This window comes from Palaemon carinicauda, chromosome 12, assembly GCF_036898095.1.
Source record: "Palaemon carinicauda isolate YSFRI2023 chromosome 12, ASM3689809v2, whole genome shotgun sequence".
NCBI lineage: Eukaryota > Metazoa > Arthropoda > Malacostraca > Decapoda > Palaemonidae > Palaemon > Palaemon carinicauda.
In genome coordinates this window covers 9,297,844-9,324,344 of record NC_090736.1, presented here as the reverse complement: position 1 = coordinate 9,324,344, position 26,501 = coordinate 9,297,844, and the positions used below count along the sequence as shown (strand labels likewise).

The 26,501-nt window shown below is 36.0% G+C and overlaps 1 protein-coding gene across 1 annotated transcript; it reads left to right on the top strand.

Annotated features, from left to right (window-relative positions):
• Positions 1 to 26,083, top strand: LOC137651208 (collagen alpha-1(X) chain-like). The gene is made up of 3 exons (XM_068384389.1): positions 1 to 241; positions 22,529 to 23,907; positions 25,285 to 26,083. Exons 1-3 carry the CDS (start codon positions 19 to 21, stop codon positions 25,447 to 25,449), a joined length of 1,767 nt encoding a protein of 588 aa, XP_068240490.1. The 5' UTR covers positions 1 to 18; the 3' UTR covers positions 25,450 to 26,083.
• Positions 26,084 to 26,501: the final 418 nt, after the last annotated feature.

Here is a 26,501-nt window from a genome sequence, read left to right as displayed (position 1 = left end):
AAAAAGGATTAAAATGTCATGAGAAAATGTAACAGAAAGTCTACAGGTCATGAAGAAATTGTACCAAATACAAATTGTGAAATGAGTGTTATATTAGAGTCAAGAAAGATGCCTTTATTTCCTTCTAAAACTTCCCATTTTAAAATGAAGTTACCAGTTGTGATGATGGCATCTTCAGTATCATCAAAGTTACTGAGTGTAGTGTTGGTGTTATTCTTAACAGTGGGAGCATTTGGCCAGCGTAAGTATTACAGAGTTTAGAGGGAAATTCTCTATAGCAAAATTAAGTATTTTTCCTGTAGAGTACAGAGTGTCCTCAACTTACAAGCACTCGACTTGCGAACATTCGGAGAAAGTTCGACTTACGACCATTCGATTTACAAACACAAATCCAAGTGAAAGTAACAAAGATAAAGAAATGCTATAATCAAACAATATTATATCATTTGATACAGTAAGCAAAATGACATTTGTAATAACTTGATATCTATTTCATATGAAACCTGAGTGTTTCTTGACTTTAGTAGCTTGAAATCATAGGCATAAGATTCAGGTTAGGCCTACCCTAGGATAAAATTTAACAAAAATTAGACTTACAAAAAGCCTCTTGGAACATATTAAGTTTGTAAGTAGCGGACTTTCTGTATTTAATTGTTTCATTTATATGTAATTAAGTTATTAGAGAAATAATTTTTGTTATTTCAATTTTCGTCATTTTGAAATTTTGTTGCAACATGCTATTAATTGTTTATCGATTTCATTGAATTATTAAATGAAGTTGTCTCTCTTGCTTGAGGGTACATTCGGGCATAGTTTGTATCTTGTTTCTCTTCTCCTTGTTATCTGGAAGTTTTTATAGCTTATATATGAAAGATTCATTTAATGTTATTGTTCTTAAACTTCATGTTTATTTCCTTATTTCCTTTCCTCACTTGGCTATTTTCCCTGTTGGAGTCCCTTGGCTTACAGCATCCTGCTTTTCCAGTTAGGTTGTAGCTTAGCAAATAGTAATAATAATAATAATAATAATAATAATAATAATAATAATAATAATAATAATAATAATAATAATAATAATGCAAAGTATGATTGTGCTGCATTAGATTTTATTAAATATATTTTTGGCTGGCTGGTTGCTATTATAATGTATTTCTTTCAACCACTTTGGTATATCAGTAATAACCACAATTAAAACTGATATGTTAATGTCTCCAAAGTCATCGTTTCTAAGAGAGACGATATGGAACTAAATTTTGCATTTTTCCCCTTGACTTTTTGTGCCTGTGTGCCTATTGCAATATCTTCACATTATATTTAAAGTAATTTTCACATATTTCAAGGCATTTTCGCATTATATTCAAAGTAATTTTCACATTCTATTTTAAAGCAATTTCACATTATATCTCATAGCATTTTCATAAGGCAATTTCACATTATTTTTAAGGCATTTTCACTTTATATTTAAAGTAATTATATTTCAAGGCATTTTCACATATTTCAAGTACATATTTTAAGGCATCTTCACATTAAATTTAAAGTAATTATCACATTATATTTCAAGGTATTTTCACATATTTCAAGGCATTTTCACATCGTATTTAAAGTAATTTTCATATTATATTTCAAAGCATTTCCACATTGTTTCGATGCTTATTCACATGTTTCAAGGCATTTTCACATTATATTAAAGGCATTTTCACATATTTAAAGTAATTTTCATATTACATTTCAAGGCATTTTCACATTATATTTAAAGTAATTTTCACATTATATTTCAAGATATTTTCACATATTCAAAGTAATCTTCACATTATATTTCAAGGCATTTGTACATTATTTTTCAAGGCATTTTCACATATTTCAAGTCATTTTCACATATTTCAAGTCATTTTCATATTTTATTTCAAGGCATTTTCACATATTTCAAGGCATTTTCCCATTGTTTCAAGGCATCTTCACATTATAGTGTATTTAAAGTAGTTTTTATAGTATATTTCATGCATTTTTACATATTTCAAGGCATTTTCACATTATATTGAAATAATTTTCACATATTTCAAGGCATAATCACATATTTCAAGGTACTTTCACATACTTCAAGGCATTTTCACATCATATTTAAGATAATTTTCACATGAGTTTTCAAGGCATTTTCAAACATTTCAAGTCATTTTCACATATTTCGAGGTATTTCCACATTGTTTCAAGGCATTTTCACATTATATTTCAAGGCAGCGTGTCTTTTGACAACTATCATCAAATCTTGTACTTATTCCAGAATGTTAAGATATACTAAAACATCTTTCTGGCATATAACAATACTCTTAAAACTTTTTGTTATCATTCCAATGTGGGCAATTTGCATCAGGGGTTAGTGGTGGCCCGAATACTTTAAGAGAATTTTAATTGTGACCTGAATTATTATTATTATTATTATTATTATTATTATTATTATTATTATTATTATTATTATTATTATTATTATTATTATTATTAAGAGAGGGAAAAGATGCAGACAAAGAAGAAGATTACTATTATTATTATTATTATTATTATTATTATTATTATTATTATTATTAATATTGTTATTATCATCATTATTATTATTATTATTATTATTATTATTATTATTATTATTATTATTATTATTATTATTATTATTATTATTATTAAGAGAAAGAAAAGATGCAGACAAAGAAGAAGAAGAAGATTACTATTAATATTATTATTATTATAATTATTGAAATTACTATTGTTTATTATTATTATTATTATTATTATTATTAGTAGTAGTAGTAGTAGTAGTAGTAGTAGTAGTAGTAGTAGTAGTATTTTTTTTATTTCTATTATTATTATTTTTTTATTACTATTATTATTATTGAAATTACTACTACTACTACTACTACTACTACTACTACTACTACTAACTACTATTTGGTTAAAGAAACTATGACCTATTTTTCTTCTTTTATTCTATTACATAAACACTGTTTCGACTAAACTATTTAGAGTGTACAATTAGAAAGCCTTTTAATGATTAATGTTGGCGTTTGGAGGGCCACGCTTACAGCTTCAGTTACTATGAACTCCTCGTAGTTGCTCTTCCTGAGAACTATTTGGATTCCGTCAATTCCTTCTTTCAGGGAAGGTTTCCAATGTGAATATCAATACAGCGTTAGTTTATTGTCACTTGATTTCTGTGGGCCAGCATTCTGTACGTCTTCGGAGTGTCTGAAAGTCTTCAATTGCCGCATCCAGCGGTCCCTAGACCAGCTCGGGATTCCCTCCCCTCAAGACTTTACTCGACTGTGATCACCTCTTCTGTGTTCCCGGGCCAATCAAACATGGTAATCATCCCCACCCCACAAAAAAAAAAATACTTGGTCTCCGCAAAGCCCTTTAGAAGAAGATTTTGAGAGAGAGAGAAAGAGAGGAAGGAAGACCTCCTGTTCCCCGGGAAACCTCGAAGGTAGGCTTCTCAACTCCAAGCAAAGCCCAGAGGAGAGCCCCCACTTCGAGTAGACCCAGCAAGAGTTCTTCTTGGCCGACGGAAAGGTGGTCCCCGGGCCCCTCCGAGTCGATCCCCGAAGGGGGACATTATGCCACCACTGTGGCGCCTTTGCGACCATGGCTCCGTCAGGAGACCCTCCAAGAGGGCGTCCCAGCCGAGCCACGGCCCCCGGGCAACTCCAGGGAAACCCTGGAGAGGTGACCTGCCTGCCAATGAGGAAGAAAGATAGGAAGAGAGAAGAGATTCAAAAGTAATTCTGCACGTCTTCGGAGTGTCTGAAAGTCTTCAATTACCGCATCCGGCGGTCCCTAGACTTCACCTCAGGATTCCCTCCCGTCAAGATTTTACTCGAGTGCTCTGACTGCGATCACCTCTTCTGTGTTCCCGGGCCAATCAAACATGGTTATCATCCCCACCCCACAAAAAAAATACTTGGTCTCCGCAAAGCCCTTTAGAAGAAGAAGAAGATTTTGAGAGAGAGAGAAAGAGAGGAAGGAAGACCTCCTGTTCCCCGGGAAACCTCGAAGGTAGGCTTCTCAACTCAAGGCAAAGCCCAGAGGAGAGCCCCCACTTCGAGTAGACCCAGCAAGAGTTCTTCTTGGCCGACGGAAAGGTGGTCCCCGGGCCCCTCCGAGTCGATCCTCAAAGGGGGGACATTATGCCACCACTGTGGCGCCTTTGCGACCATGGCTCCGTCAGGAGACCCTCCAAGAGGGCGCGTCCCAGCCGAGCCACGGCCCCCGGGCAACTCCAGGGAAACCCTGGAGAGGTGACCTGTCTGCCAATGAGGAAGAAAGATAGGAGGAGAGAAGAGATTCAACAGTAATACATACCGGGCAGCTGAGGACCGTGAAGACCAAACGGAATCTGCAGACTTTACTAGAAATTCCTTTGGAAGAAAAACTGATAGGAAAGTATTATGTAAATTTGTGTTAAATATGGCACTAATTTTATTTGTAGTGATGATTTTGTGAAACAAAATATTACTTTGGATTTTAATTATAACATTATTTTCACAATATGTTAAAAAATATAGTTATTATAGGAGCACTAAAATAATTTTATAACGAGGGCTTAACCTGGGAGATGTGCTACATTCAGGCATAGAACGAAGTCTTCCATCAGTTCCTCTCAAATACCGAAGACTCTGAGAATCTGATCTTGGCGCCGATCGGAGACTTCTTTTGGATCTAAACTGAATGCCTCCTGTTTTTGTAGTGACATATAATAGGTTGTTCTGCTTAAATTCATATCTTGATTTTTAGTAATTGGGCCATATAGATACAGGGGCCGGGGAAGCCATTCGGCACGAGGTGCATAAGGAGAGAAAAAAAATGAAACCCCAAAGCCAATGAGAAAAGGATGATGATTCTAAGGACTTCCTTCAAAATAAACACCCGGATCTTGCGAGGCCAGTTACCGAGCTTTTCCTCAAAGACTAAAACTAGATTGAAGACGAAAATATTCCCGTTAAAAGGTAGACGTAAAGAATGGTCGGAAAATAAACGCTGCAGATGCCCCCCCCCCCCTCCCGAATACTACGAAAACCCTTTCATCTTTTTCCTCTTCAGCTTCACTCCTTTCTGTATTGGGTCGCGGTTTCCTGATCAGTTCTTATCAAATTCCCTGAGAGGTAAACTCGTTCCTGGACAAATTCTTGTATTTCAAAATGAATCATAAAAATTTTTCATTTCAAAGATTTTTTCACGTTTTTATTAATCAATATCTATATTTTCTCCCCATGGGAGGGAAATATACTGTTTTTTCCTGCTGTTTCTTCTTCTGCTGTTAAATCTTCAACCCGATTCATCTGTCATTTGTGGGCTAAATGACCTGAAATTTGGCACAAAGATCGAGGTGGCTAATACCCAGGCATCTTTCATACTTGTTATACATACCTTTAATTTTTTTTTTTTTTTTTTTTTTTTGACAAAAACGTATATGATGGTCTCCTGTGCCCTGGTATGATGACTTGAATGACCTGAAACTTGGCACGGATGGGCATTAGATGAATACCAATAGGGAGTCATCAACATTTTCGGCATACGTTTGTTCAAATTGGTTAATTCTTCCATTTTTTTCTATTAATTTTAGACCAAAGATTTTTCGGCTCATGTGTCCTCATTATTATTATTATTATTATTATTATTATTATTATTATTATTATTATTATTATTATTATTAGTAGTAGTAGTAGTAGTAGTAGTAGTAGTAGTAGTATACCTCATATTTACACCTAATGACCTGAAATTTTAGTATGAGGATTTTAAGGCACGTGTTTCTTCTACCTCACTTCAAAATGATTGATTTCAGTATTTTTCGGCTTTTTTTTTTACAAAGAAATTTAATTCTTGCTTCTCTGCCCTTGTATTTAAGCAACATAACCTGAAATTTGGTATGGAAAATGCCTATAATATATGCCCACAGGACTTTATTCACAATTTTTGCATACACCATTTCAGAATGATTTCTTGTAAATCTACCGGGGGATCCATTTCTGGAAAATATTAATATAGGCCAGTCCAAGGTTGCGTGGGTGGGTGTGGGGGGGGGGGTGGAGGAGTGGAATATGCTGCATTTGCTTGGCAAATTTTCCCATTCTAAATGTTGATTAATTTCTGAATAACGAAATTATTTTTGTATCTCAAAACTTTCACCTCAAGAGCCTTTGCATTAAAGTGTAATTCCATCGTCCAACAAATTTAGTCTTGATGAAGCCACTTAATAAGTGATTCGAAACACTTGTCTACAACATATAATAAATTGGAGATAAGTAATAGCAGTTTTCCTTTATCGTGAAAAACTAATTGGAGCTCAGTTTGTCCGGAGAGGTGCTGTCTTGGAGAGAGAGAGAGAGAGAGAGAGAGAGAGAGAGAGAGAGAGAGCACTTCGAGGTCTCTCTATCAGCTTTAGTTCTCGTTCTGGTAATAGATTACTTATTAAATAAGTGAAGTCGTTTACAAATTATATGATTATATTACTAGCAAAAAACACATGTGATAAAAGTAGGGATGGTATATATATATATATATATACGTATATATATACATATTTATACATATATAGAGTATATATATATGCATACATACATACATACACACATATATATATATATATATTATATATATCTTCAGCTGTTGCTTGTCCACTGTAGAACAAATGCCTCATCCATGTCCCAACCCCCGCCTGTTTATGCTCTTTCTATGCAAGTTTATAATAGCAAATTTTCTTATATCAGTATCATTCGATTTTTATGTTTATTCATGATCTGTTTGTGTGCATATTCCCGTTGCTAAATTAAGTGTGTTTTTGTTTACTTTGCTGTAAGTATTTCGATATGACCATTTTTAAGGAGACTAAACCATGTGTTGGAGCATTTATCAAGTGACGAGTAAAACTTAAACCATGGGTTGAAGCATTTATCAATTGACGATAAAAACTCTTTGAGGGAGTAAGATCAATTCTCAGAAAACTCTGATATGGCAGTTTTTACCAGTTAGCTTTTGTTCTGTTGGATATATAGGGAAAAAAAAAAACTTCTATTTATTGAAAGTGGAAATTCTCAAATGGGATTACAGTGTAATTTGGTTGTTACTATTTTTGTTCAATATCATTTTTAAAATTGAAATGTGACAGGATAAACAAATCTACGTGGCATGAGAAACTCCATAGTTCTTTACTTGTTACATAAGTTTACTGGTTCTAAATGTAACTTATGTTTCAAACCAAGGTGGGGTTTTCATTTTTTGAGGCAACTTTGTTTCTTTGAAGAAAAAAAAAAATATTAGAGTAGACAAAAATGAAAAGGGGAAAAAATGAAAAATCTTCAAAGTAATAAAAAACCAGACTTTTCTTCGGAATATCTAACGTGATGAAATTAAAAAGGTTTCGTGATATAAATCTCGGAATTTACGAAAACCTTCAAATTTTGATAAAAACTAAAACAATAATCAACATCATCCGGTCAATAGTTACTACAAGAAGAATGTAGTAAAAGAGTCGTGGAAGATTGAAATCATATCTCTCTCTCTCTCTCTCTCTCATCTCTCTCTCTCTCTCTCGTCCTGAATTTATTCTGTTGGATTCTAGCAGTTAGATCAGTTAGTTTTCTCTCTCTCTCTCTCTCTCTCTCTCTCTCTCTCGTCTTGAACTTTATCTGTTGGATTTTAACAGTTAGATCAGTTAGTGTTCTCTCTCTCTCTCTCTCTCTCTCTCTCTCTCTCTCGTCTTGAACTTTTTCTGTTGGATTTTAACAGTTAGATCAGTTAGTGTTCTCTCTCTCTCTCTCTCTCTCTCTCTCTCTCTCCACCAAGTGGTAAAATATTCATTATATATGAGTTGGAAATAAAGAGATTGTGGTTGTGATATGATTCAAGTTGGAAGAATTGGAGAGACTAACTACAAATCGAAGAGTCAAGAATTGCTATTGGTTGATGATTAAACGGAAGGATGTAGGCGCTCCCATAACTTCAGATAGAACTCCAAGGTAGTCAGTCAACTGATGAGGTTTCCCGGGAATGTATAGTCTTGTACTGAAAGTGATTGCAAAGATTACGGCTGAAATGTTCTATGTATTACATAGGTTTTAAGGTTTAAAGGCCCGCTCATGAATGGCAGAGGCAAGGGACAGTGACATTGCCCTAGCAATCAGGACAAATGCCCTAGACTGACCATATATTATATGATCAGCGCCCAAGCCTCCTCTCCACCCAAGCTAGGACCAGGGTGGGCTAGGCAGGTGGCTGCTGATGACGCAGCAGATAGACCTATAGGCTCCCCCCAAATCCCCCCAACCTTAGCTCACAAGGATGGTAAGGTTGCAGACACTAATGGCAACTAACAAGTCTGAGCGGGACTCGAACCCCCGACTGGGAAACACCAGGCAGAGACGTTACCAATGAGGCCACAGCAATTATGCATTTTTCACACTATAAATTAGATTTTATGGAGAAAATGGCTTCAAATGCATGAAATAATAGCTTAAAAATTGCGCTAGCCTCCGGGGGCCCCAGCTGCTTTAGTTATGTTTTCTCACCCACCCCCCTCGTTTTTTTTTTTTTTTTTTTTTTTTTTTTTTCGCTTATGGAAGTGTGACTTGCGAAGAAATCGGACATATCTTACTAACTCTTTTTAATTGAAGGTTATTATATTTGAAGAGGACTAATTTGTAAATAGTTGTCAGTTTGGTGATAAGAATTGTTATGTAAACCCAAAATCAGGAGGGATCTGACACTACCACTACAAAGGTAAAAAACTCTCTCTCTCTCTCTCTCTCTCTTTCTCTCTCTCTCTCTCTCTCTTCTCTCTCTCTCTCTCTCTCTCTCTTTGAAAATGTATATGACAAATTAATACATTGTACGGTGTATTATTAAGATAATAACTTCAAAAGGAAAACATATTACCGAGTTCAATATTTTAGTAAAACAATTTTTCATCATCTCAAAAATAAAATAAAAAAGCATTGAAAAAAATCGCCATTGCGAAATGACGTCCGGGGAACTGTGAACATTATTATTATAATTATTATTATTTATTATTATTATTATTATTAGTAGTAGTAGTATAGTAGTAGTAGTAGTAGTAGTAGTAGTAAGAGGTATTATCATTATTATTATTATTAACATTAACATTATCATTATCATTATCATTATCATTATTATTATTATTAGATGTATGTCTCGCAGGCAGAATCTCATGACATGCAGAAATACAACATGCAATGCTTGTTTGTTGTAAACATTCGCAATAAAAACATTCATTCAGCAAATTATGTTTACAAAGAAAGATGTCTCCGGAATCTGGCAATGTTATGCATTTGTTTATTTGTTATTTTGTTTACTAATATTTTGTGGGAGGTCAAAATCTTTGTGTCCTTGATTTCTTGTGATGATTTTTACTTCTGTTTTTAGGGAGAGAGAGAGAGAGAGAGAGAGAGAGAGAGAGAGAGAGAGGGAATAATATTATTTATATAGCAGGGTGACTCGAAAGTAAAAATTTTAGGGTAATATATATATATATATATATATACACACACACACATATATATATATATACATATACACGCACACACACACATATATACTGTATATATGTATATATATATATATATATTTATATATACGTATATATATATACATACACACATATATATATATATATATATATGTGTGTGTGTGTGTGTGTGTGTTTGTTTCTTCAAAAAGGCCCACAAAAGAAACAAAAGAAATGGAAATAAGTCACTATATTTCAATCAATACACAATGGTCCTCTTCACGGTGTACAGTACATAATATACTGATTAGTTTAATTTTACTTTGTTTCTTCTTTTATGGGCCTTTTGAGAAACATGTTAAAATGTTCATTTACGGTTAGAAGTAATTATACACACACACAGACACACACACACACATATATATATATATATATATGTGTGTGTGTGTGTGTGTGTGTATGTATGTATACAGATGTAGTCAACTATCAGCCTTTCCGACTATTATTCCTCTACTCCGGGGTTTTTCCATACAATAGCATTAATGCATACGTCTATTTATAGAGCCAATAACAAGGCTTTTATCGGAATGAAAGGCCCACTATACGCGACCTCGATAATTAATTTGACCCTGAGACAGATATCATGAGCTACCAATTCTACAGCATTGTATAGGTGGTGATAACAATGGTATTATTCAACTCTTACTCCAGCCAGTGGAACATTTCATTTTTTTATTTTTATTTTAGATTTTTTTTTTTTTGCAATATTTCTGGTTTATATTTTCAAAACAGCATAGATATTGTGCTAAGATGTTTGGCTAAATTATAGTTTTTTTTTTGTTATTTTTTAGAATAATGTTTGTTAAAAACGTGAAAATTTCGTCATTTAATTTTTCTTTATCTCAGATAAACCAAAATTTTCCTTATTATTCCAACCATTTTACTCTCTCTCTCTCTCTCTCTCCTCTCCCTCTCTCTCTCTCTCTCTCTCTCTCTCTCTCTCTCTCTCTCTCTCATTTTTATGTCACTTTTATTTCTGATAAATTCTGGAAAATTCTGTCTGCATTGACTATAGAAATTCGGAAAAGAAAAAGACAAAAATCATGTAGCTTCATTGGATTTTCTTATCTTACCGTCTCTCCATCATAAGTTTAAGATCTTATTATTTGTTTTTTTTATGGATGGGTATTGCTTACAGTGTACCATGCTCTCTACGCTGTAGGTTTATATGCTCTCTGCCTTCTAATTTTTCATCCGAAAAACCACGCACTTGGCTGTCCAAACTGATTTAATTTTGCCCTATTTTTATTATTTACTTTTTATTTAGAGCAAATCTAAGAGGTATCATAATAATAATAATAATAATAATAATAATAATAATAATAATAATAACTTCCCTGCTCCAACTTCTATTTCAAATACTTCCTTCAGACTTGTGACACTCGAGGTACAGGAAACAGTTTTCCTTTATTACAAGTTACTTATATTGAAAGTCAAATTCCCATCGTCAATTCGCTCAGGAATTGTAACGAAGAAGAGTCTTGGGTACTTCCTTGCAAGTAGAAGAACTGTTAACACTCATGTCAACAATGCCATCAAAGTACGGTGTTTCGTGCGTCCCTCTCTGTTGCCTGATGTACGATGTTTGTCATCAATACAGCATTATGTCATTGTATGGCGAAAGGCTTTTGTGATGTCAGAGTGGAAACTATTAATGTAGATCAAAGCCATAATTAGAACTAATTTAAGGTATGAATGTTCTATTCTAATAAGGAATGAACAAACGAGGGAAATTATAGGGAAATTATTACTTAAGTGTATACACTGTAGCGTATTGTAGGTGAATATAATTACGATATTATCTTTCCAATTGACATTAGGCGTTTTGGGAGTATTGCCAATTTAGAGTCTGTATTTACGTTGTATTCAGAATTGAAAGTTATTTTATATTGTTGGAGAAATTATACGGAATACGTAGAATGCAATTTTCATAAGATTTTATAAATGTTCAAGTATAGAATTGTTGCATATTTTTATGAAGCTAAATTGAATTTGAAATTTCATAATGTATGTTAGCATAGATAGCATAGATAGGGGTAGGTGCCTGAACGGTGCTGACTCCTACAGTTGGTTAAGAGAAACTAGATGATGACACGATGAGAGAAGAAAGAATTCACAGTTTTTGGTGAGGGTAATGGAAGTCCGCAGAAAAAATAAAGATTGGACATTGAACGGATTTTGAGGATGTGAAGGTCGTTGAAAGCGAGTAACGCCGAAGACGGAAGCTGCCGATGGTAAACGATTATATGAGTGTGAAGTTAATGAAAGTTTTATTCAGTGAATGGGCAAGTTTTGTGGGTAAATGAGAACATTAAATGTTCGAAACAAACACTTTCAAGTTGAGTTAGAAAAATGTAGTGAAATCAAAAGGGATTTTGGAACTCCTTTTTTCATGGAGGAAAGAATTTGTGATGTAATGTAGAAAACCGAGGGATTTTTTTTTTTTTTTTTTTCAAAAATTTCTGTACCGATTCTTCTTGCCCTATTTGTTTTAGTTTTGCGCTGTGGTATTCTGCTCGAACTCTCTCTCTGCCATCTTTTATTCTAGTATTATTCATTTCAGATCTCGAACCAACCAATAGGGTCAACGGGTTTTGTATTCATTCATTTGTTTATTGACAGTATTTAGCCTCCCTATTGTCAATAGTTATCTACTCCCATTAAATTTATTGTAATTTTTACGTTGTTTATCCTCCTCCATTCAGGTCTGATCTTGATATTCCCGTTCAGTCTCATCCTACATTCTTAAAGTATATAGCGCTAAAAGAATCATTATTTTGGAAAATTCAGGATAAACTATTTCAAGAGTCAATATCATGGCATCAGTTGTAATATATCCAGAATGAATAGGATTTCTGATTTTCAATTTCACTCAAGTTACTGGTAGAGAGAGATTCCTCCTCGCAAAATTTTAGTCATTGTAGAAATTTTAGTGATCCGAAAATGTTTTGCGCCAGAAATAAAGTCAAAATCCCAATGCCACCAATTTAAATCAATCACAGAAACTTCTTTCATTATTTTCAGAACTGCCTTAGCGTTTCTTCCATTATTTCTAGAATTACCTTGGCATTTCTTTTATTATTTCTAGATTTACATTGGCATTTCTTTTATTATTTCTAGAATTACCTTGGCATTTCTTTTATTATTTCTAGAATTACCTTGGCATTTATTTTATTATTTCTAGAATTACCTTGGCATTTCTTTTATTATTTTCAGAATTCCCTTCACATTTCTTCCATTATTTTCAGAATTACCTTGGAATTTCTTTTAATATTTCTAGAATTACCTTGGCATTTCTTTCATTATTTCTAGAATTACCTTGGCATTTCTTTTATTATTTCTAGAATTACCTTGGCATTTCTTTTATTATTTCTAGAATTACCTTGGCATTTCTTTCATTTCTAGAATTACCTTGGCATTTCTTTTATTATTTATAGAATCACCTTGGCATTTCTTTTATTATTTCTAGAATTACCTTGGCATTTCTTCCATTATTTCTAAAATTACCTTGGCATTTCTTCCATTATTTTCAGAATTCCCTTCACATTTCTTCCATTATTTTCAGAATTACCTTGGAATTTCTTCTACTATTTCTAGAATCTTCTTGGCATTTCTTCCATTATTTCTAGAATTACCTTGGCATTTCTTCTATTATTTCTAAAATTACCTAAGCATTTCTCCTATTTCTAGAATCGCCTTGGCATTTCTTCCATTATTTCTAGGATTACCTTGGCATTTCTTCCATCATTTCTAGAATTCCCTTCACATTTCTTCCATTATTTTTAGAATTACCTTGGCATTTTTTCTCTTATTTCTAGAATCGCCTTGACATTTCTCCTGTTATTTCTAGAATTACCCTGGCATTTTTTTTTTAATATTTTTAGAATTATCTCGACATTTCTTCCATTATTTCTAGAATTCCCTTCACAATTCTTCCATTATTTCGAGAATTGCCTCGATATTTCTTCCGTTAGTTCTAGAATTCTCTTCACATTTCTTCCATTATTTCTAGAATTTCCTTGGGATTTCTTTCATTATTTCTAGAATTCCCTTCACATTTCTTTCATTATTTCTAAAATTCTCTTCACATTCCTTCCATTATTTCCAGAATTGCTTCGACATTTCTTCCATTATTTCTAGAATTACTTTAACATATCTTCCATTATTTCAGAATTACCTTGGCATTTCTATCATTATTTCTAGAATTACCTTGGCATTTCTTCCATTATTTCTAGAATTGCCTTGGCATTTCTTCCATTATTTCTAGAATTGCCTTGGCATTTCTTCCATTATTTCTAGAATTACCTTGTCATTTCTTCTATTATTTTTAGAATTACCTTGGCCTTTCTTCTATTATTTCTAGAATCGCCTTGGCATTTTTTTCATTATTTCTAGAATAACCTTGGCATTTCTTCCATTTTTTTCTAGAATTACCATGGCATTTCTTCTATTATTTCTAGAATTACCCTGGCATTTTTCTATTATTTCTAGAATGTCCTCGACATTTCTTCCATTATTTCTAGAATTCCCTTCACATTTCTTCCATTATTTCTAGAATTCCCTTCACATTTCTTCCAATATTTCTAAAATTCCTTTCACATTTCTTCCATTATTTCTAGAATTACCTTGGCATTTCTTCCATTATTTCTAGAATCGCCTTGGCATTTCTTCCATTATTTCTAGAATTCCTTTCACATTTCTTCCAGTATTTCTCTAATTCCCTTCGCATTTCTTCCGTTATTTCTTGAATTATCTTGGCATTTCTTCCATTATTTCTAGAATTCCTTTCACATTTCTTCCAGTATTTCTCTAATTCCCTTCGCATTTCTTCCGTTATTTCTTGAATTATCTTGGCATTTCTTCCATTATTTCTAGAATTCCCTTCGCATTTCTTCCATTAATTTCTAGAATTACCCTGGCATTTCTTCCATTATTTTTTTAATTCTCTTCACATTTCTTCCATTATTTTTAGAATTACCTTGGCATTTCGTCCATTACTTCTAGAATTCCCTTGGCATTTCTTCCATTATTTCTAGAATTCCTTTCACATTTCTTCCATTATTTCTAGAATTCCTTTCACATTTCTTCCATTATTTCTAGAATTCCTTTCACACTTCCTCCTCTATTTCTAGAATAGAATTGCCTTGGCATTTCTTCCATTATTTCTAGAATTCCTTTCACACTTCTTCCATTACTTCTAGAATTCCCTTCGCATTTCTTCCGTTATTTCTAGAATTATCTTGGCATTTCTTTCATTATTTCTAGAATTCCCTTCGCATTTCTTCCATTAATTTCTAGAATTACCTTGGCATTTTGTCCATTATTTCTAGAATTCCCTTCGCCTTTCTTCCATTGATTTTAAGTAACGTTATGTAAGACATATCAAGCACTTTGACTTGAGCAGGAAAGCAGAAATATCAATATCGTGTGCTGTAAAGGTTGGTGAGGGGGACTTAGTGTCGTGTGAGCATAAATCTAAAGGACCTGCGTGTTTATGTCAGGTCCTCAGGTATTTCCTGGGAAGGCCGGGGCTCTGTAACGAGGGTAATAACCAGGGTAATAACTATTGAACGAATGACCTGACACTCGCAGGCTGTGTCCTTCCTGACACTTACAGGCTGTGTCCTTTCTGACACTTACAGGCTGTGTCCTTCCTTGAGTGAGTCACACAGAGAGACTTTGGAATGCTATAATGTCAATTTCATTTTTTGTATTTTTTTTGTATGAGTTAGTTTTATTGATATTCCTTTTGTATTTTGATATTATTTTTATTTTTTTCGATGTGCTAATATTTATTTACGTCTTTAGATTATTATTATTATTATTATTATTATTATTATTATTATTATTATTATTATTATTACTTGCTGAGCTACAACCTTAGTGGGAAAAGCAGAATGCTATAAGCCCATGGGCTCCAACAGGGAAAATAGCTTAGTGAGGAAAGAAAAAAAAAACATTTTAATAAGAGTAACAACATAAAATTAAATATCTCCCATATAAACTATAACAAACTTGAATAAAACAAAAGGAAGAAAAATAAGATAGAATAGTATGCTCAAGTGTTCCCTCAAGCAAGAGAACACTAACCCAAGATAGTGGAAGACCATGGTACAGAGGCTATGGCACTACCCAAGACTAAAGAATTTATTTGTATTTTCCTGCAAGTTTATTTTCTTGCATTATTTTACCAAAATGATTGAAAAGCAACATTGAAAACTTGTTGCATCAGCTTTGTCATATAAAAGTCAAATTTACGGTTTTGTGACGAGATATTTATCTTTGTAAAGTATTTATGCCTTCATTCAAGTTCTCTCGTTTTTAGTTTTTCTATGGATCAAAAAAACCATAACATTTGACTGCGACGACAATTATGAATTATTTTAAGTGACGTTTATAGTTATAGGAAGAAATAAAAAGGAATTTGTTCTATATGTGTGAGATTAACTTTGCATATAACTATGGTAAACTAAGCTTTAACAATAAAGAATAAATCTAGAGGGGCACTCAGTAGAGCGCAGACCTCCGCCGCGGCAGCTTATTTCTCGACCTTTTACTGAACCTTGACATTAACCTTTGACTTTAACATGTATTAATTGGCGTGGATTTTCATATGTTCAAACTTATGGCTGATTACGTGAATTGGACATTTTGCTTGACCGTGACCTTGACCTTGACCATCCAAAATTTAATCATTTCCAACTTTTTACATAACAGTTAATCCCTGCAAGTTTCATTACCCTACGATTAAAATTGTGGCCAGGAAGCTGTTCACAAACAAACGCATACACAAACAGGGGGTAAAACATAACCTCCTTCCAACTTCGTTGGCGGAGGTAATTAGTTTCAGGCTGAGTGCTGATGGAAAGAGTGTGAATATGAGAGAGAGAGAGAGAGAGAGAGAGAGAGACCCAACTAGCTCTCTTTTAACTATTCCCTGTAGTCTTTAATGATATCCGGTAAACAAAGCCTGTTCCATTAAAACGCACGAGATCAAATAAATCATTAAGGAAAGGCGATAATAAATAGAAGCTTCGTAGATAGAAAATAATTAATATTTATACAAATCTATATTTGGACCAGATGGATGGAACTTTGAAACACAAAAATTCCATAAGAGATATTAAGAGATGTGAATGTACGGAAGTAGAACATCAGTTAGATTATATTATTTTTTTCAACCCTGTATACGTAATGACTCATTACACGTTTTGCGCTATGAACTCAGTACCTGCATGTAATCACGCACATTTCAGGAGGCCGTTACATTATTATTATTATTATTATTATTATTATTATTATTATTATTATTATTATTATTATTATAAGCTAAGCTACAACCCTAGTTGGAAAAGCAGGATGCTATAAGCCCAAGGATTCCAATAAGGAAAAATAGCCCAGCGAGGAAAGGAAATGAGGAAATAGATAAACTACATGAAAAGTAATGAACAATTAAAATAGTATGTTTTAAGAACAGTAACATCAAAATAAATCTTTCATAAAAACTTAAAAAAAATACTTTTGATGTAGTGAACTGTAGAAATTAAATCATGTTAAAATATAATTAATCATCAGTTACATTTGTATTTTCATATGAATTTATTTTGTTTATGTAAATATTCTATTTGATTTTTAGACTTTTCTCTATACTTCTCTTAAAGGTTTAAATGTTTAAAGGCAACTCATGAATGGCGGAGGCAAAGGAGAGTGACATTGCCCTATCAAGCAGGGCAATGCCCTACAGACTGACCTTATTTGTGATCAGTGCCCAAGCCCCCTCTCCACCCAAGCTATGACCAAGGAGGGCCAGGCAATGGCTGCTGATGACTCAGCAGATATATCTAAAGGCTCCCCCTAAACCCCCCATCCTTAGCTCACAAGGATGGTGAGGTTGCAGCGATCAAAGTAACTAACAATTTTGAGCGGGACTCGAACCCCAGTGTGGCGTTCACCAGTCAAGGACGTTTGTCAATTCTACGAGGCTAAATATGTCAAGTTCTGTCGCCTTATTTTCTCAACCGGAAGGTTGGGGGGGGGGGGGGGGGAGGAGGCAAAGTATGTGGAGGTAACAGAATGGATTCATAAATTCTAAGAAGCTTCAAGTTGCTATTATTCATCTGAGTCGTTCCAGGTGTCATTATTTTATGCAAAATGCTATTCACCTTCGTGAGGTTATGCTTTGCCATACCTTTCGTCGTCCCAAACCAGAAAATTTACCCCCCCCCCCCTCTCTCTCTCTCTCTCTCTCTCTCTCTCTCTCTCTCTCTCTCTCTCTCTCTCTCTCTCTCTCTCTCTCTCTCTCTCTCTCTCTCTCTGTGCATTCCAGGAACAAATAGCATGGTATTTGTTAAATATTCTTCTTAAGATGTCATTAAATACTATAAATGATGGTGAATTTCTTTTTAATCTGACAAGAGTAAAAAATGTCCACCGGTTTCCCACTCCACTTCAACTTTAATTACTGCCCATTTGTTATCACTGGCTTTATTGCAAAAACCTTTTGAGCCTAACCTCTACCGTCTCCATATCCTGCCAGTCAGCTTTTCAGCTTTCCCATATGTAAGGCATTTCCTTCTAAGTACAGTGGTATGAAGCCGGTCACATATTTAATCATTTTGAAGCCTGGCTACTATTCTGTCAGTACTTTAAAAAAAAAAAAATGCCATTGCTGCTGTCACATATTTTATATATCTGTAGGTCCTAAATTTGGTTTTTATCTGCACCTATCCCTTACCGTATTTTTCACATCTAAGTCTGGTGGTATCTTTTACAACGAACATTACATACGCTCCTGACCTTCGAATTCTGTGCTCAACCTGCTAATGATGTACTGCAATCACTAGTGTTATTGAATATCTTATCTTTTCTTTACTGATGTCATAAGTCTACTATCACTGTACCCATATTGTAACTCTGTGTAGGGCTTTTGCGGAAATAAAGATTATTATTATTATTATTATTATTATTATTATCATTATTATTATTAGTCAACCAGGCTATCATATCCCCCTTCATACATTAGGGTCTTATCATTTCCCCACCAAGTTTGATCTTTCCTGCCATTACATTAATTAATTTCCTTGTAGTTTCCTTATTTCCTTTCCTCACTGGGCTATTTTCCCATTTGGAGTCCCTGGGCTTATAGCGTCCTGCTTTTCCAACTAGGGTTATAGTTTAGCACGTAATAATTTTCATAATAATAATAATAATAGGCCTAGGTAGCTTGTAGTGTTGCTGACAATTGTGTTGCGCTAGCTTCAAAAGTCAGTCTATACAGAGCAAATTCTGGCTATGGAGTTAGACTAGGACTAATTTCTCAGCTCATATGTGCACGGTCGATAAACACGTCACTGGTCTAAGTATCAACGTGCCCCATGCGTCACGTGTCACAGACTCCAACTTGACCTAAGATAGGCTGACCTAACTAACTGCTGAATTATTGTTCTTAACCCTATTCCCATACACCCACCCTCTGATATCAATAACCTGGTGTTTTTCATTAATCTACGGACACCGTACACGCTTGCACCCACAAAATACTACACCTGTTGTGGGGGCCGATGTGGTAACGTCCCTGACTGGTGATCGCCAAGCTGTGGTTCGAGTCCCGCTCAAACTCGTTAGTTTCTTTGGTCACCGTAATCTCACCATTCTTGTGAGCTAAGGATGGGGTGTTTGGGAGAGCCTATAGGTCTATATACTGAATCATCAGTAGCCAATGCCTGGCTCTCCTTGTTCCTAGCTTGGGTGGAGAGGGGGCTAGGCGCTGATCATATGTATATATAGTTAGTCTTTATAGTATTGTCCTGCTTAATAGGGCAATGTCACTGTCCCTTGCCCTTGCCATTCGTACGTACATACATATACCAAGGCACTTCCCCAATTTTGTGCGGTAGCCGACATCAACAAATGAAACAAAAACAAAAAGGGGACCTCTACTCTCTACGTTCCTCCCAGCCTGAAAAGGGACTCAACCGAGTTCAGCTGGTACTGCTAGGGTGCCACAGCCCACCCTCCCCCGTTATCCACCACAGATGAAGCTTCATAATGCTGAATCCCTTACTGCTGTTACCTCCAAGGTCATCTAAGGCACTGGAGGAAGCAGCAGGGCCTATCGGAACTGCGTCACAATCGCTCGCCATTCATTCCTATTTCTAGCACGCTCTCTTGCCTCTCTCACATCTATCCTCCTATCATCCAGAGCTTTCTTCACTCCATCCATCCACCCAAACCTTGGCCTTCCTCTTGTACTTCTCCCATCAACTCTTGCATTCATCACCTTCTTTAGCAGACAGCCATTTTCCATTCTCTCAACATGGCCAAACCACCTCAACACATTCATATCCACTCTAGCTGCTAACTCATTTCTTACACCCGTTCTCACTCTCACCACTTCGTTCCTAACCCTATCTACTCAAGATACACCAGCCATACTCCTTAGACACTTCATCTCAAACACATTCAATTTCTGTCTCTCCGTCACTTTCATTCCCCACAACTTCAATCCATACATCACAGTTGGTACAATCACTTTCTCATATAGAACTCTCTTTACATTCATGCCCAACCCTCTATTTTTTACTACTCCCTTAACTGCCCCCAACACTTTGCAACCTTCATTCACTCTCTGACGTACATCTGCTTCCACTCCACCATTTGCTGCAACAACAGACCCCAAGTACTTAAACTGATCCACCTCCTCAAGTAATTCTCCATTCAACATGACATTCAACCTTGCACCACCTTCCCTTCTCGTACATCTCATAACCTTACTCTTACCCACATTAACTCTCAACTTCCTTCTCTCACACACTCTTCCAAATTCTGTCACTAATCGGCCAAGCTTCTCTTCTGTGTCTGCAACCAGTACAATATCATCCGCAAACAACAACTGATTTACCTCCCATTCATGGTCATTCTCGTCTACCAGTTTTAATCCTCGTCCAAGCACTCAAGCATTCACCTCTCTCACCACTCCATCAACATACAAGTTAAACAACCACGGCGACATCACACATCCCTGTCTCAGCCCCACTCTCACCGGAAACCAATCACTCACTTCATTTCCTATCCTAACACATGCTTTACTACCTTTGTAGAAACTTTTCACTGTTTGCAACAACCTTCCACCAACTCCATATAACCTCATCACATTCCACATTGCTTCCCTATCAACTCTATCATACACTTTCTCCAGATCCATAAACGCAACATACACTTCCTTACCTTTTGCTAAATATTTCTCGCATATCTGCCTAACTGTAAAAATGTGATTCATACAACCCCTACCTCTTCTAAAACCACCCTGTACTTCTAAGATTGCATTCTCTGTTTTATCCTTAATCCTATTAATCATTACTCTACCATACAATTTTCCAACTACACTCAACAAACTAATACCTCTTGAATTACAACACTCATGCACATCTCCCTTACCCTTATATAGTGGTACAATACATGCACAAACCCAATCTACTGGTACCATTGACAACACAAAACACATATTAAACAATCTCACCAACCATTCAAGTACAGTCACACCCCCTTCCTTCAACATCTCAGCTCTCACACCATCCATTGCAGACGCTTTTCCTACTCTCGTTTCATCTAGTGCTCTCCTCACTTCCTCTATTGTAATCTCTCTCTCATTCTCATCTCCCATCACCGGCACCTCAACGCCTGCAACAGCAATTATATCTGCCTCCCTATTATCCTCAACATTCAGTAAACTTTCAAAATATTCAGCACACCTTTTCCTTGCCTCCTCTCCTTTTAACAATCGTCCATTTCCATCTTTCACTGTCTCTTCAATTCTTGAGCCATCCTTCCTTACTCTCTTCACTTCTTTCCAAAACTTCTTCTTATTCTCTTCATATGAATGACCCAATCCCTGACCCCACCTCAGGTCAGCTTCCCTATTTGCCTCACGTACCTTGCGCTTTACTTCCACATTTTTCTCTATATTTTTCATACTTCTCTATACTATTACTCTGCAGCCATTCTTCAAAAGCCCTCTTTTTCTCTTCCACTTTTACCTTCACTCCTTCATTCCACCATTCACTGCCCTTCCTCATGCTGCCTCCAACAACCTTCTTGCCATACACATCACTTGCAATCCCAACAAAATTTTCTTTTACTAACTTCCACTCCTCCTATAAATTACCAGTTTCTCTTACTTTCACTTCGTCATATGCCATTTTCAACCTTTCCTGATATTTACTTTTTACCCCCGGTTTTATTAGCTCAATTGCCATTCGAGAACGGTCTTTAAACCTTTAAACTTGATATCCAGCGTATCTACTTTATTCCATGGTCAGGTAGAAAAGACTGTCCCTCATGAGCCTTGATTTCATGGCCCCATTTCCCATTTCCCTTGAACATTGCTCCCCATTAGCCACTCTTTACAATGGCTCTCCCTTTGCATGCACCACAACTTTTATGGCATCAAGTCTTCAAAATATCATCTCAGTAAGCAAATAACCATATTTAGTGACTCGCCCATTGAATACATATATCCAGTCTCATCCTTATCCTTACCAAAGATGTTGCATAGGTAAAGGTAATAGCATTGTGTTACCAATGACCTCTTATGTTCAGAGCTGCTTCATTGTTACTTATAGGTAACAAATGTTCAATAAGCAGCAAATAAACACTAGAAAGCAAAGCTTTTTGACAAAATGCAGTTGTTCTTCATCAGTCTCAAAATGGTATATTATATGTGTGAAGTTTGACTTAAATTTGAAAATGAGATTAGTAAAATAGTTTTTAGGAGACAAGGTACCATTAGAGCAATTAGGCAACACGTACACAGAAATTTTTTTAGCAAAATTTATTCCCAATATCTTAATGTAAAAAACAAACCTACTTGATATATACAGCAAATTTTCAGTGTTTGGCATTACTGCTTGTTGTTTTTTTATTTAACTCTAAATGGCTTCAACTTAAAGATTTTTATTCTTCTTACAGGTCCATCATCTAACACCAATAATCGCATTCAACCTCCTGGAGGGCAGGGTTCTCGAAATCAATTTCCTTCGTCCAACTTTCAGCCAAGCGGATCATCCTTCAACAACATACGACCTGGAAGTGGCCTTCCATCTCAGTCTGGATTGCCTTCGAGTGGATTACCCTCACAGTCTGGCCTTCCTTCTCAGTCTGGACTTCAACCGAGTCGGTTCCCATCACAACCTGGTTTACCATCAAATGGGTTGCCATCGCCGGGGTCTGGTTTGGTTTCAAATGGATTACCATCTCAGTCAGGGTTGCCATCAAATGGATTACCTTCTCAGCCTGGATTACCACCAAATCGCTTTCCAGGACCACCTGGCATTCCAAGGCCATCAGGATTTCCATCGGTTAATCAACGGCCCGGTGGCAGTAGTCTTGCGGGTCCTTCTAACTTTCCCCCATCTCTGTCTGGCATCCCATCTGGTGGTAGTGGTCTTCAAAGTCCTTCAAACTTTCCTCCATCTCTGTCTGGGATCCCGTCTGGAGGTAATGGCCTTCAAAGCCCTTCAAACTTTCCCCCATCTCTGTCTGGGATCCCATCTGGAGGTAATGGCCTTCAAAGTCCTTCCAACTTTCCCCCATCTCTGTCTGGGATCCCGTCTGGAGGTAATGGCCTTCAAAGTCCTTCAAACTTTCCCCCATCTCTGTCTGGGATCCCGTCAGGAGGTAATGGCCTTCAAAGTCCTTCAAACTTTCCCCCATCTCTGTCTGGCATCCCATCTGGAGGTAATGGCCTTCAAAGTCCTTCAAACTTTCCCCCATCTTTGTCTGGCATCCCATCCGGAGGTAATGGCCTTCAGGGCCCTTCAAACGTTCCCCCATCTCTGTCTGGCATCCCATCTGGTGGTAACGGTCTTGCAGGTCCCAATTTCCCTCCGTCCTTGTCTGGCATCCCAGCTTCTGGACTACCGCCATCGTCATCTGGATTACCATCACTCAATCAAAGGCCTGGTGGTAGTGGTCTTCCAGGTCCCACTAACTTTATTCCTTCGAATGGACTCCCACCTCCTGGCTTTCCTCCACTTGATCCAAACAGATTTCGACCCGGTGCTTTCCCGCCTTCTTTTCACAATACACCAGACAAACAATCCACCACCAGCTTTGGAACTAACCCACAGACGGATACCTCACCTGATACTGACACAACCCAGCCAGCTGATGAGTGTGAGGTCAACAAACATGGTGTGAAACCTGGGAACCTCACATGTTACTCCTGTAAGCTAGATTTCAAGAAAGACGGTTATGACTGGTCACATCCGTGTTTAGGTCGGCATAATGGTCTCAGTGTCAGCCCAGATTACTTGGTGACATGTGGAAACAGAGACATCTATTGCAGGGTAAGTTGCTTATTTATTTCTCTTCCCTACAATTTTTTTTTTATTATTGAGTATGTCTCCATTAGAATTCAGCTATTGATAACAAGTACTTCCACACTTGAAACTCAATGTGAATATCGTTAGTACCGTAAATATTTAGTTTTTTACCATTAAAAGTAAGTAGACCATTACTCAGCTTTGCTATTCCCTTGTATGCTTTCCCATACTTTCAATATGACATTTACATTTCCAGAGCTGTCAACTTTTTTTTTTTCCAGTAATTTCATTCTTCAAGTAATATATCCTTTTTGCATGTTATGTATATACTGCAGTTATCCATTCTGGAAATTATTGTAGTTTTTGGCACAGGAATGCTCATGATAATTTTGACATTGAAAGTAATCAGTAAATCACATTTCAAAATAAATCACATTTCAAAATTCCAGTTCTTGCACAGTTCCAGTAAATGCAGTATACAATATAAGATACACCACACCTGCTTGAGTAAGACACTTCTCCTTTGATTACATTGTCCTTTTGGGTTAATGCTTTATTATCCAGACAATTCAGGTTTCTCCAGTGCCATTCGCATTGAATGTCACATGTTATCAATATTTTTTTCGTCTATGCTTGAAATTTAAGTAACTGTGCTTGATTGCGTGGCATGAGGCTAAAATGTGGGAGTCTCATGCAGGATGAGCGACACTTGATAGGTATGCATTTCACAAGTTAATAACTTCTGAAAGTCTATTTTTTTCACCGTTCCATGAGGTTGTTTAAAAATTAAAACGTGAAATGTTTCAAAATTAAGAGATCCTCAAATTTTAATAGGATAATTGCTGATTATATACTTATATACATAGATATATACATAGACACTCTCACACACTCATAGACGCACGCTCAGACCTGCCCCACTACAGAGATTATCCATATCGCTTTCGGCTTGAAGGAAGCGAATGATTAGAATCCTGTTGAATGTTCAGTGTTGGCCCTTGGAGGGTGATGGCTACAAGCTTCAGCTATTATAAGCCTGATGTAGTTGTTCTCCTTGTGAACAATATGGTTTCCATCAATCAACTCTTTCAGGGAAGGTTTCCAGTCAATATAGTGTTGGTTTACTGCCCAATGATTTCTGTGGGCCACCGTACATCTTCAGACTAGTGTGGTAGTGTATCCAATGTAGTCTTTTTGTGATATTTACAAATCTCCTCAGGACACGAAAATGTATAGACTACAGTTGTATATGCTCCCTTTGGTCCTCCGAGGCCGGTACTGTTCTTCATCATGAGACTTGCAGTTAGGTAGGGCTTGCTATTTATTATAAGTTTTACCCTCTGGTTAGGGGCTTTTATTATACACACTGGATGCTTGAATTAAACTTGCTTTCCATTTCAGGAAGAGAGGACCGAAGTCAATGGCGTGTTGATCTACCTTACGAGAGAATGTACCGACACATGTTATTACGGCTGTCGTCCCAAGGGTTTCGGCATAGGTTACGAGGCCTGCGCCAACTGTTGCAACGAGCACGCGTGCAACCACAATTACCCCGTGAGCGGATAGCCACGATATCCATCGCTGATGGCTGTCCATCTAGTCGTGGTAGCGAGGATCCTTCAATGGACAATCAGCGATGGATTAGAGTAGACTGACCTTTGGTTCCTAGATGTAGGAGACCTTTGCTTTCTTTTGCTGGGGGTTGGGTTTAGGATTCCACGAAGACGCTTCATGTTAGATAGTTGATTTTGATTAAGTAATGAAGCAAACCTTATCACACGTATGTGAGCCAATCTTCGTTATTTCTTAATTCCTTTTTTTTTCAATCCATGAACCTTAAATGTTTTCTTATTGTACTTATTTACGTTTTGTTCCCATCTTTTTGTTATAGTGTTATAATTAAAAAGAATTATTTTTCTCAAGTGGAATAAAACCTGCCGATATTTTCATGTTGAAGCCTTCGATCAAGTTTCAGAACTTCTCGTCTATTTTGACATCGTGAACATCTATGGTTATGATATTATCTGTGGATCCTGAATCTAAATTTCCGTAACAAACCTATCGTTTCTTCCGGGTGACGACAAATTTGAAATGTATTTGATTTTGCCGCTGCATAACAGCTAAAATCAAAATGGGTCTCGATCCAATTACAAGACATCAATACATTAAAATACACCATCTTTCGTGTATTTGTGATAAATAGAATAACCCACAATGTATGAAAAATTAAATTTATTTTAGCTTTCGAAGGGACCAACTCCCTTCCTCTTAAGAAAAAAAAGAGGAAGGGAGATGGTCCCTTCGAAAGCTGAAATAAATTTAATTTCTAATACATTGTGGGTTATTGAATTTAACATGACATCAATGTTTCGTCATATTGGCATAAAAATTAGTGGGAAGAGATCTCTAACTAATCTAGGGATGGGTAATGGCAAAGTCTATAGAGGTCTCTATAGAACCTGGTTAATGTAACATTTTGTAAATCATTCACTTTATGTCCATTTTGAAGAGGAATACCAGGAAACAGGATTGTTTACAGCCATAATTGTATGATGCAGAATGTCAGAAAGACACAGACCCTTGAACGACCTGACTACTTTTTTTTTAATGTTTAAAGA

What these genes read in the sequence shown, in the direction of transcription:
- LOC137651208 (XM_068384389.1), top strand. Translation starts at nt 19, where the DNA reads ATGAGAAAATGTAACAGAAAGTCTACAGGTCATGAAGAAATTGTACCA. An exon ending in AGTGGGAGCATTTGGCCAGC is followed by an intron (nt 242 to 22,528) that starts GTAAGTATTACA and finishes TTCTTCTTACAG; the next exon opens with GTCCATCATCTAACACCAAT. An exon ending in ACAGAGACATCTATTGCAGG is followed by an intron (nt 23,908 to 25,284) that starts GTAAGTTGCTTA and finishes TTTCCATTTCAG; the next exon opens with GAAGAGAGGACCGAAGTCAA.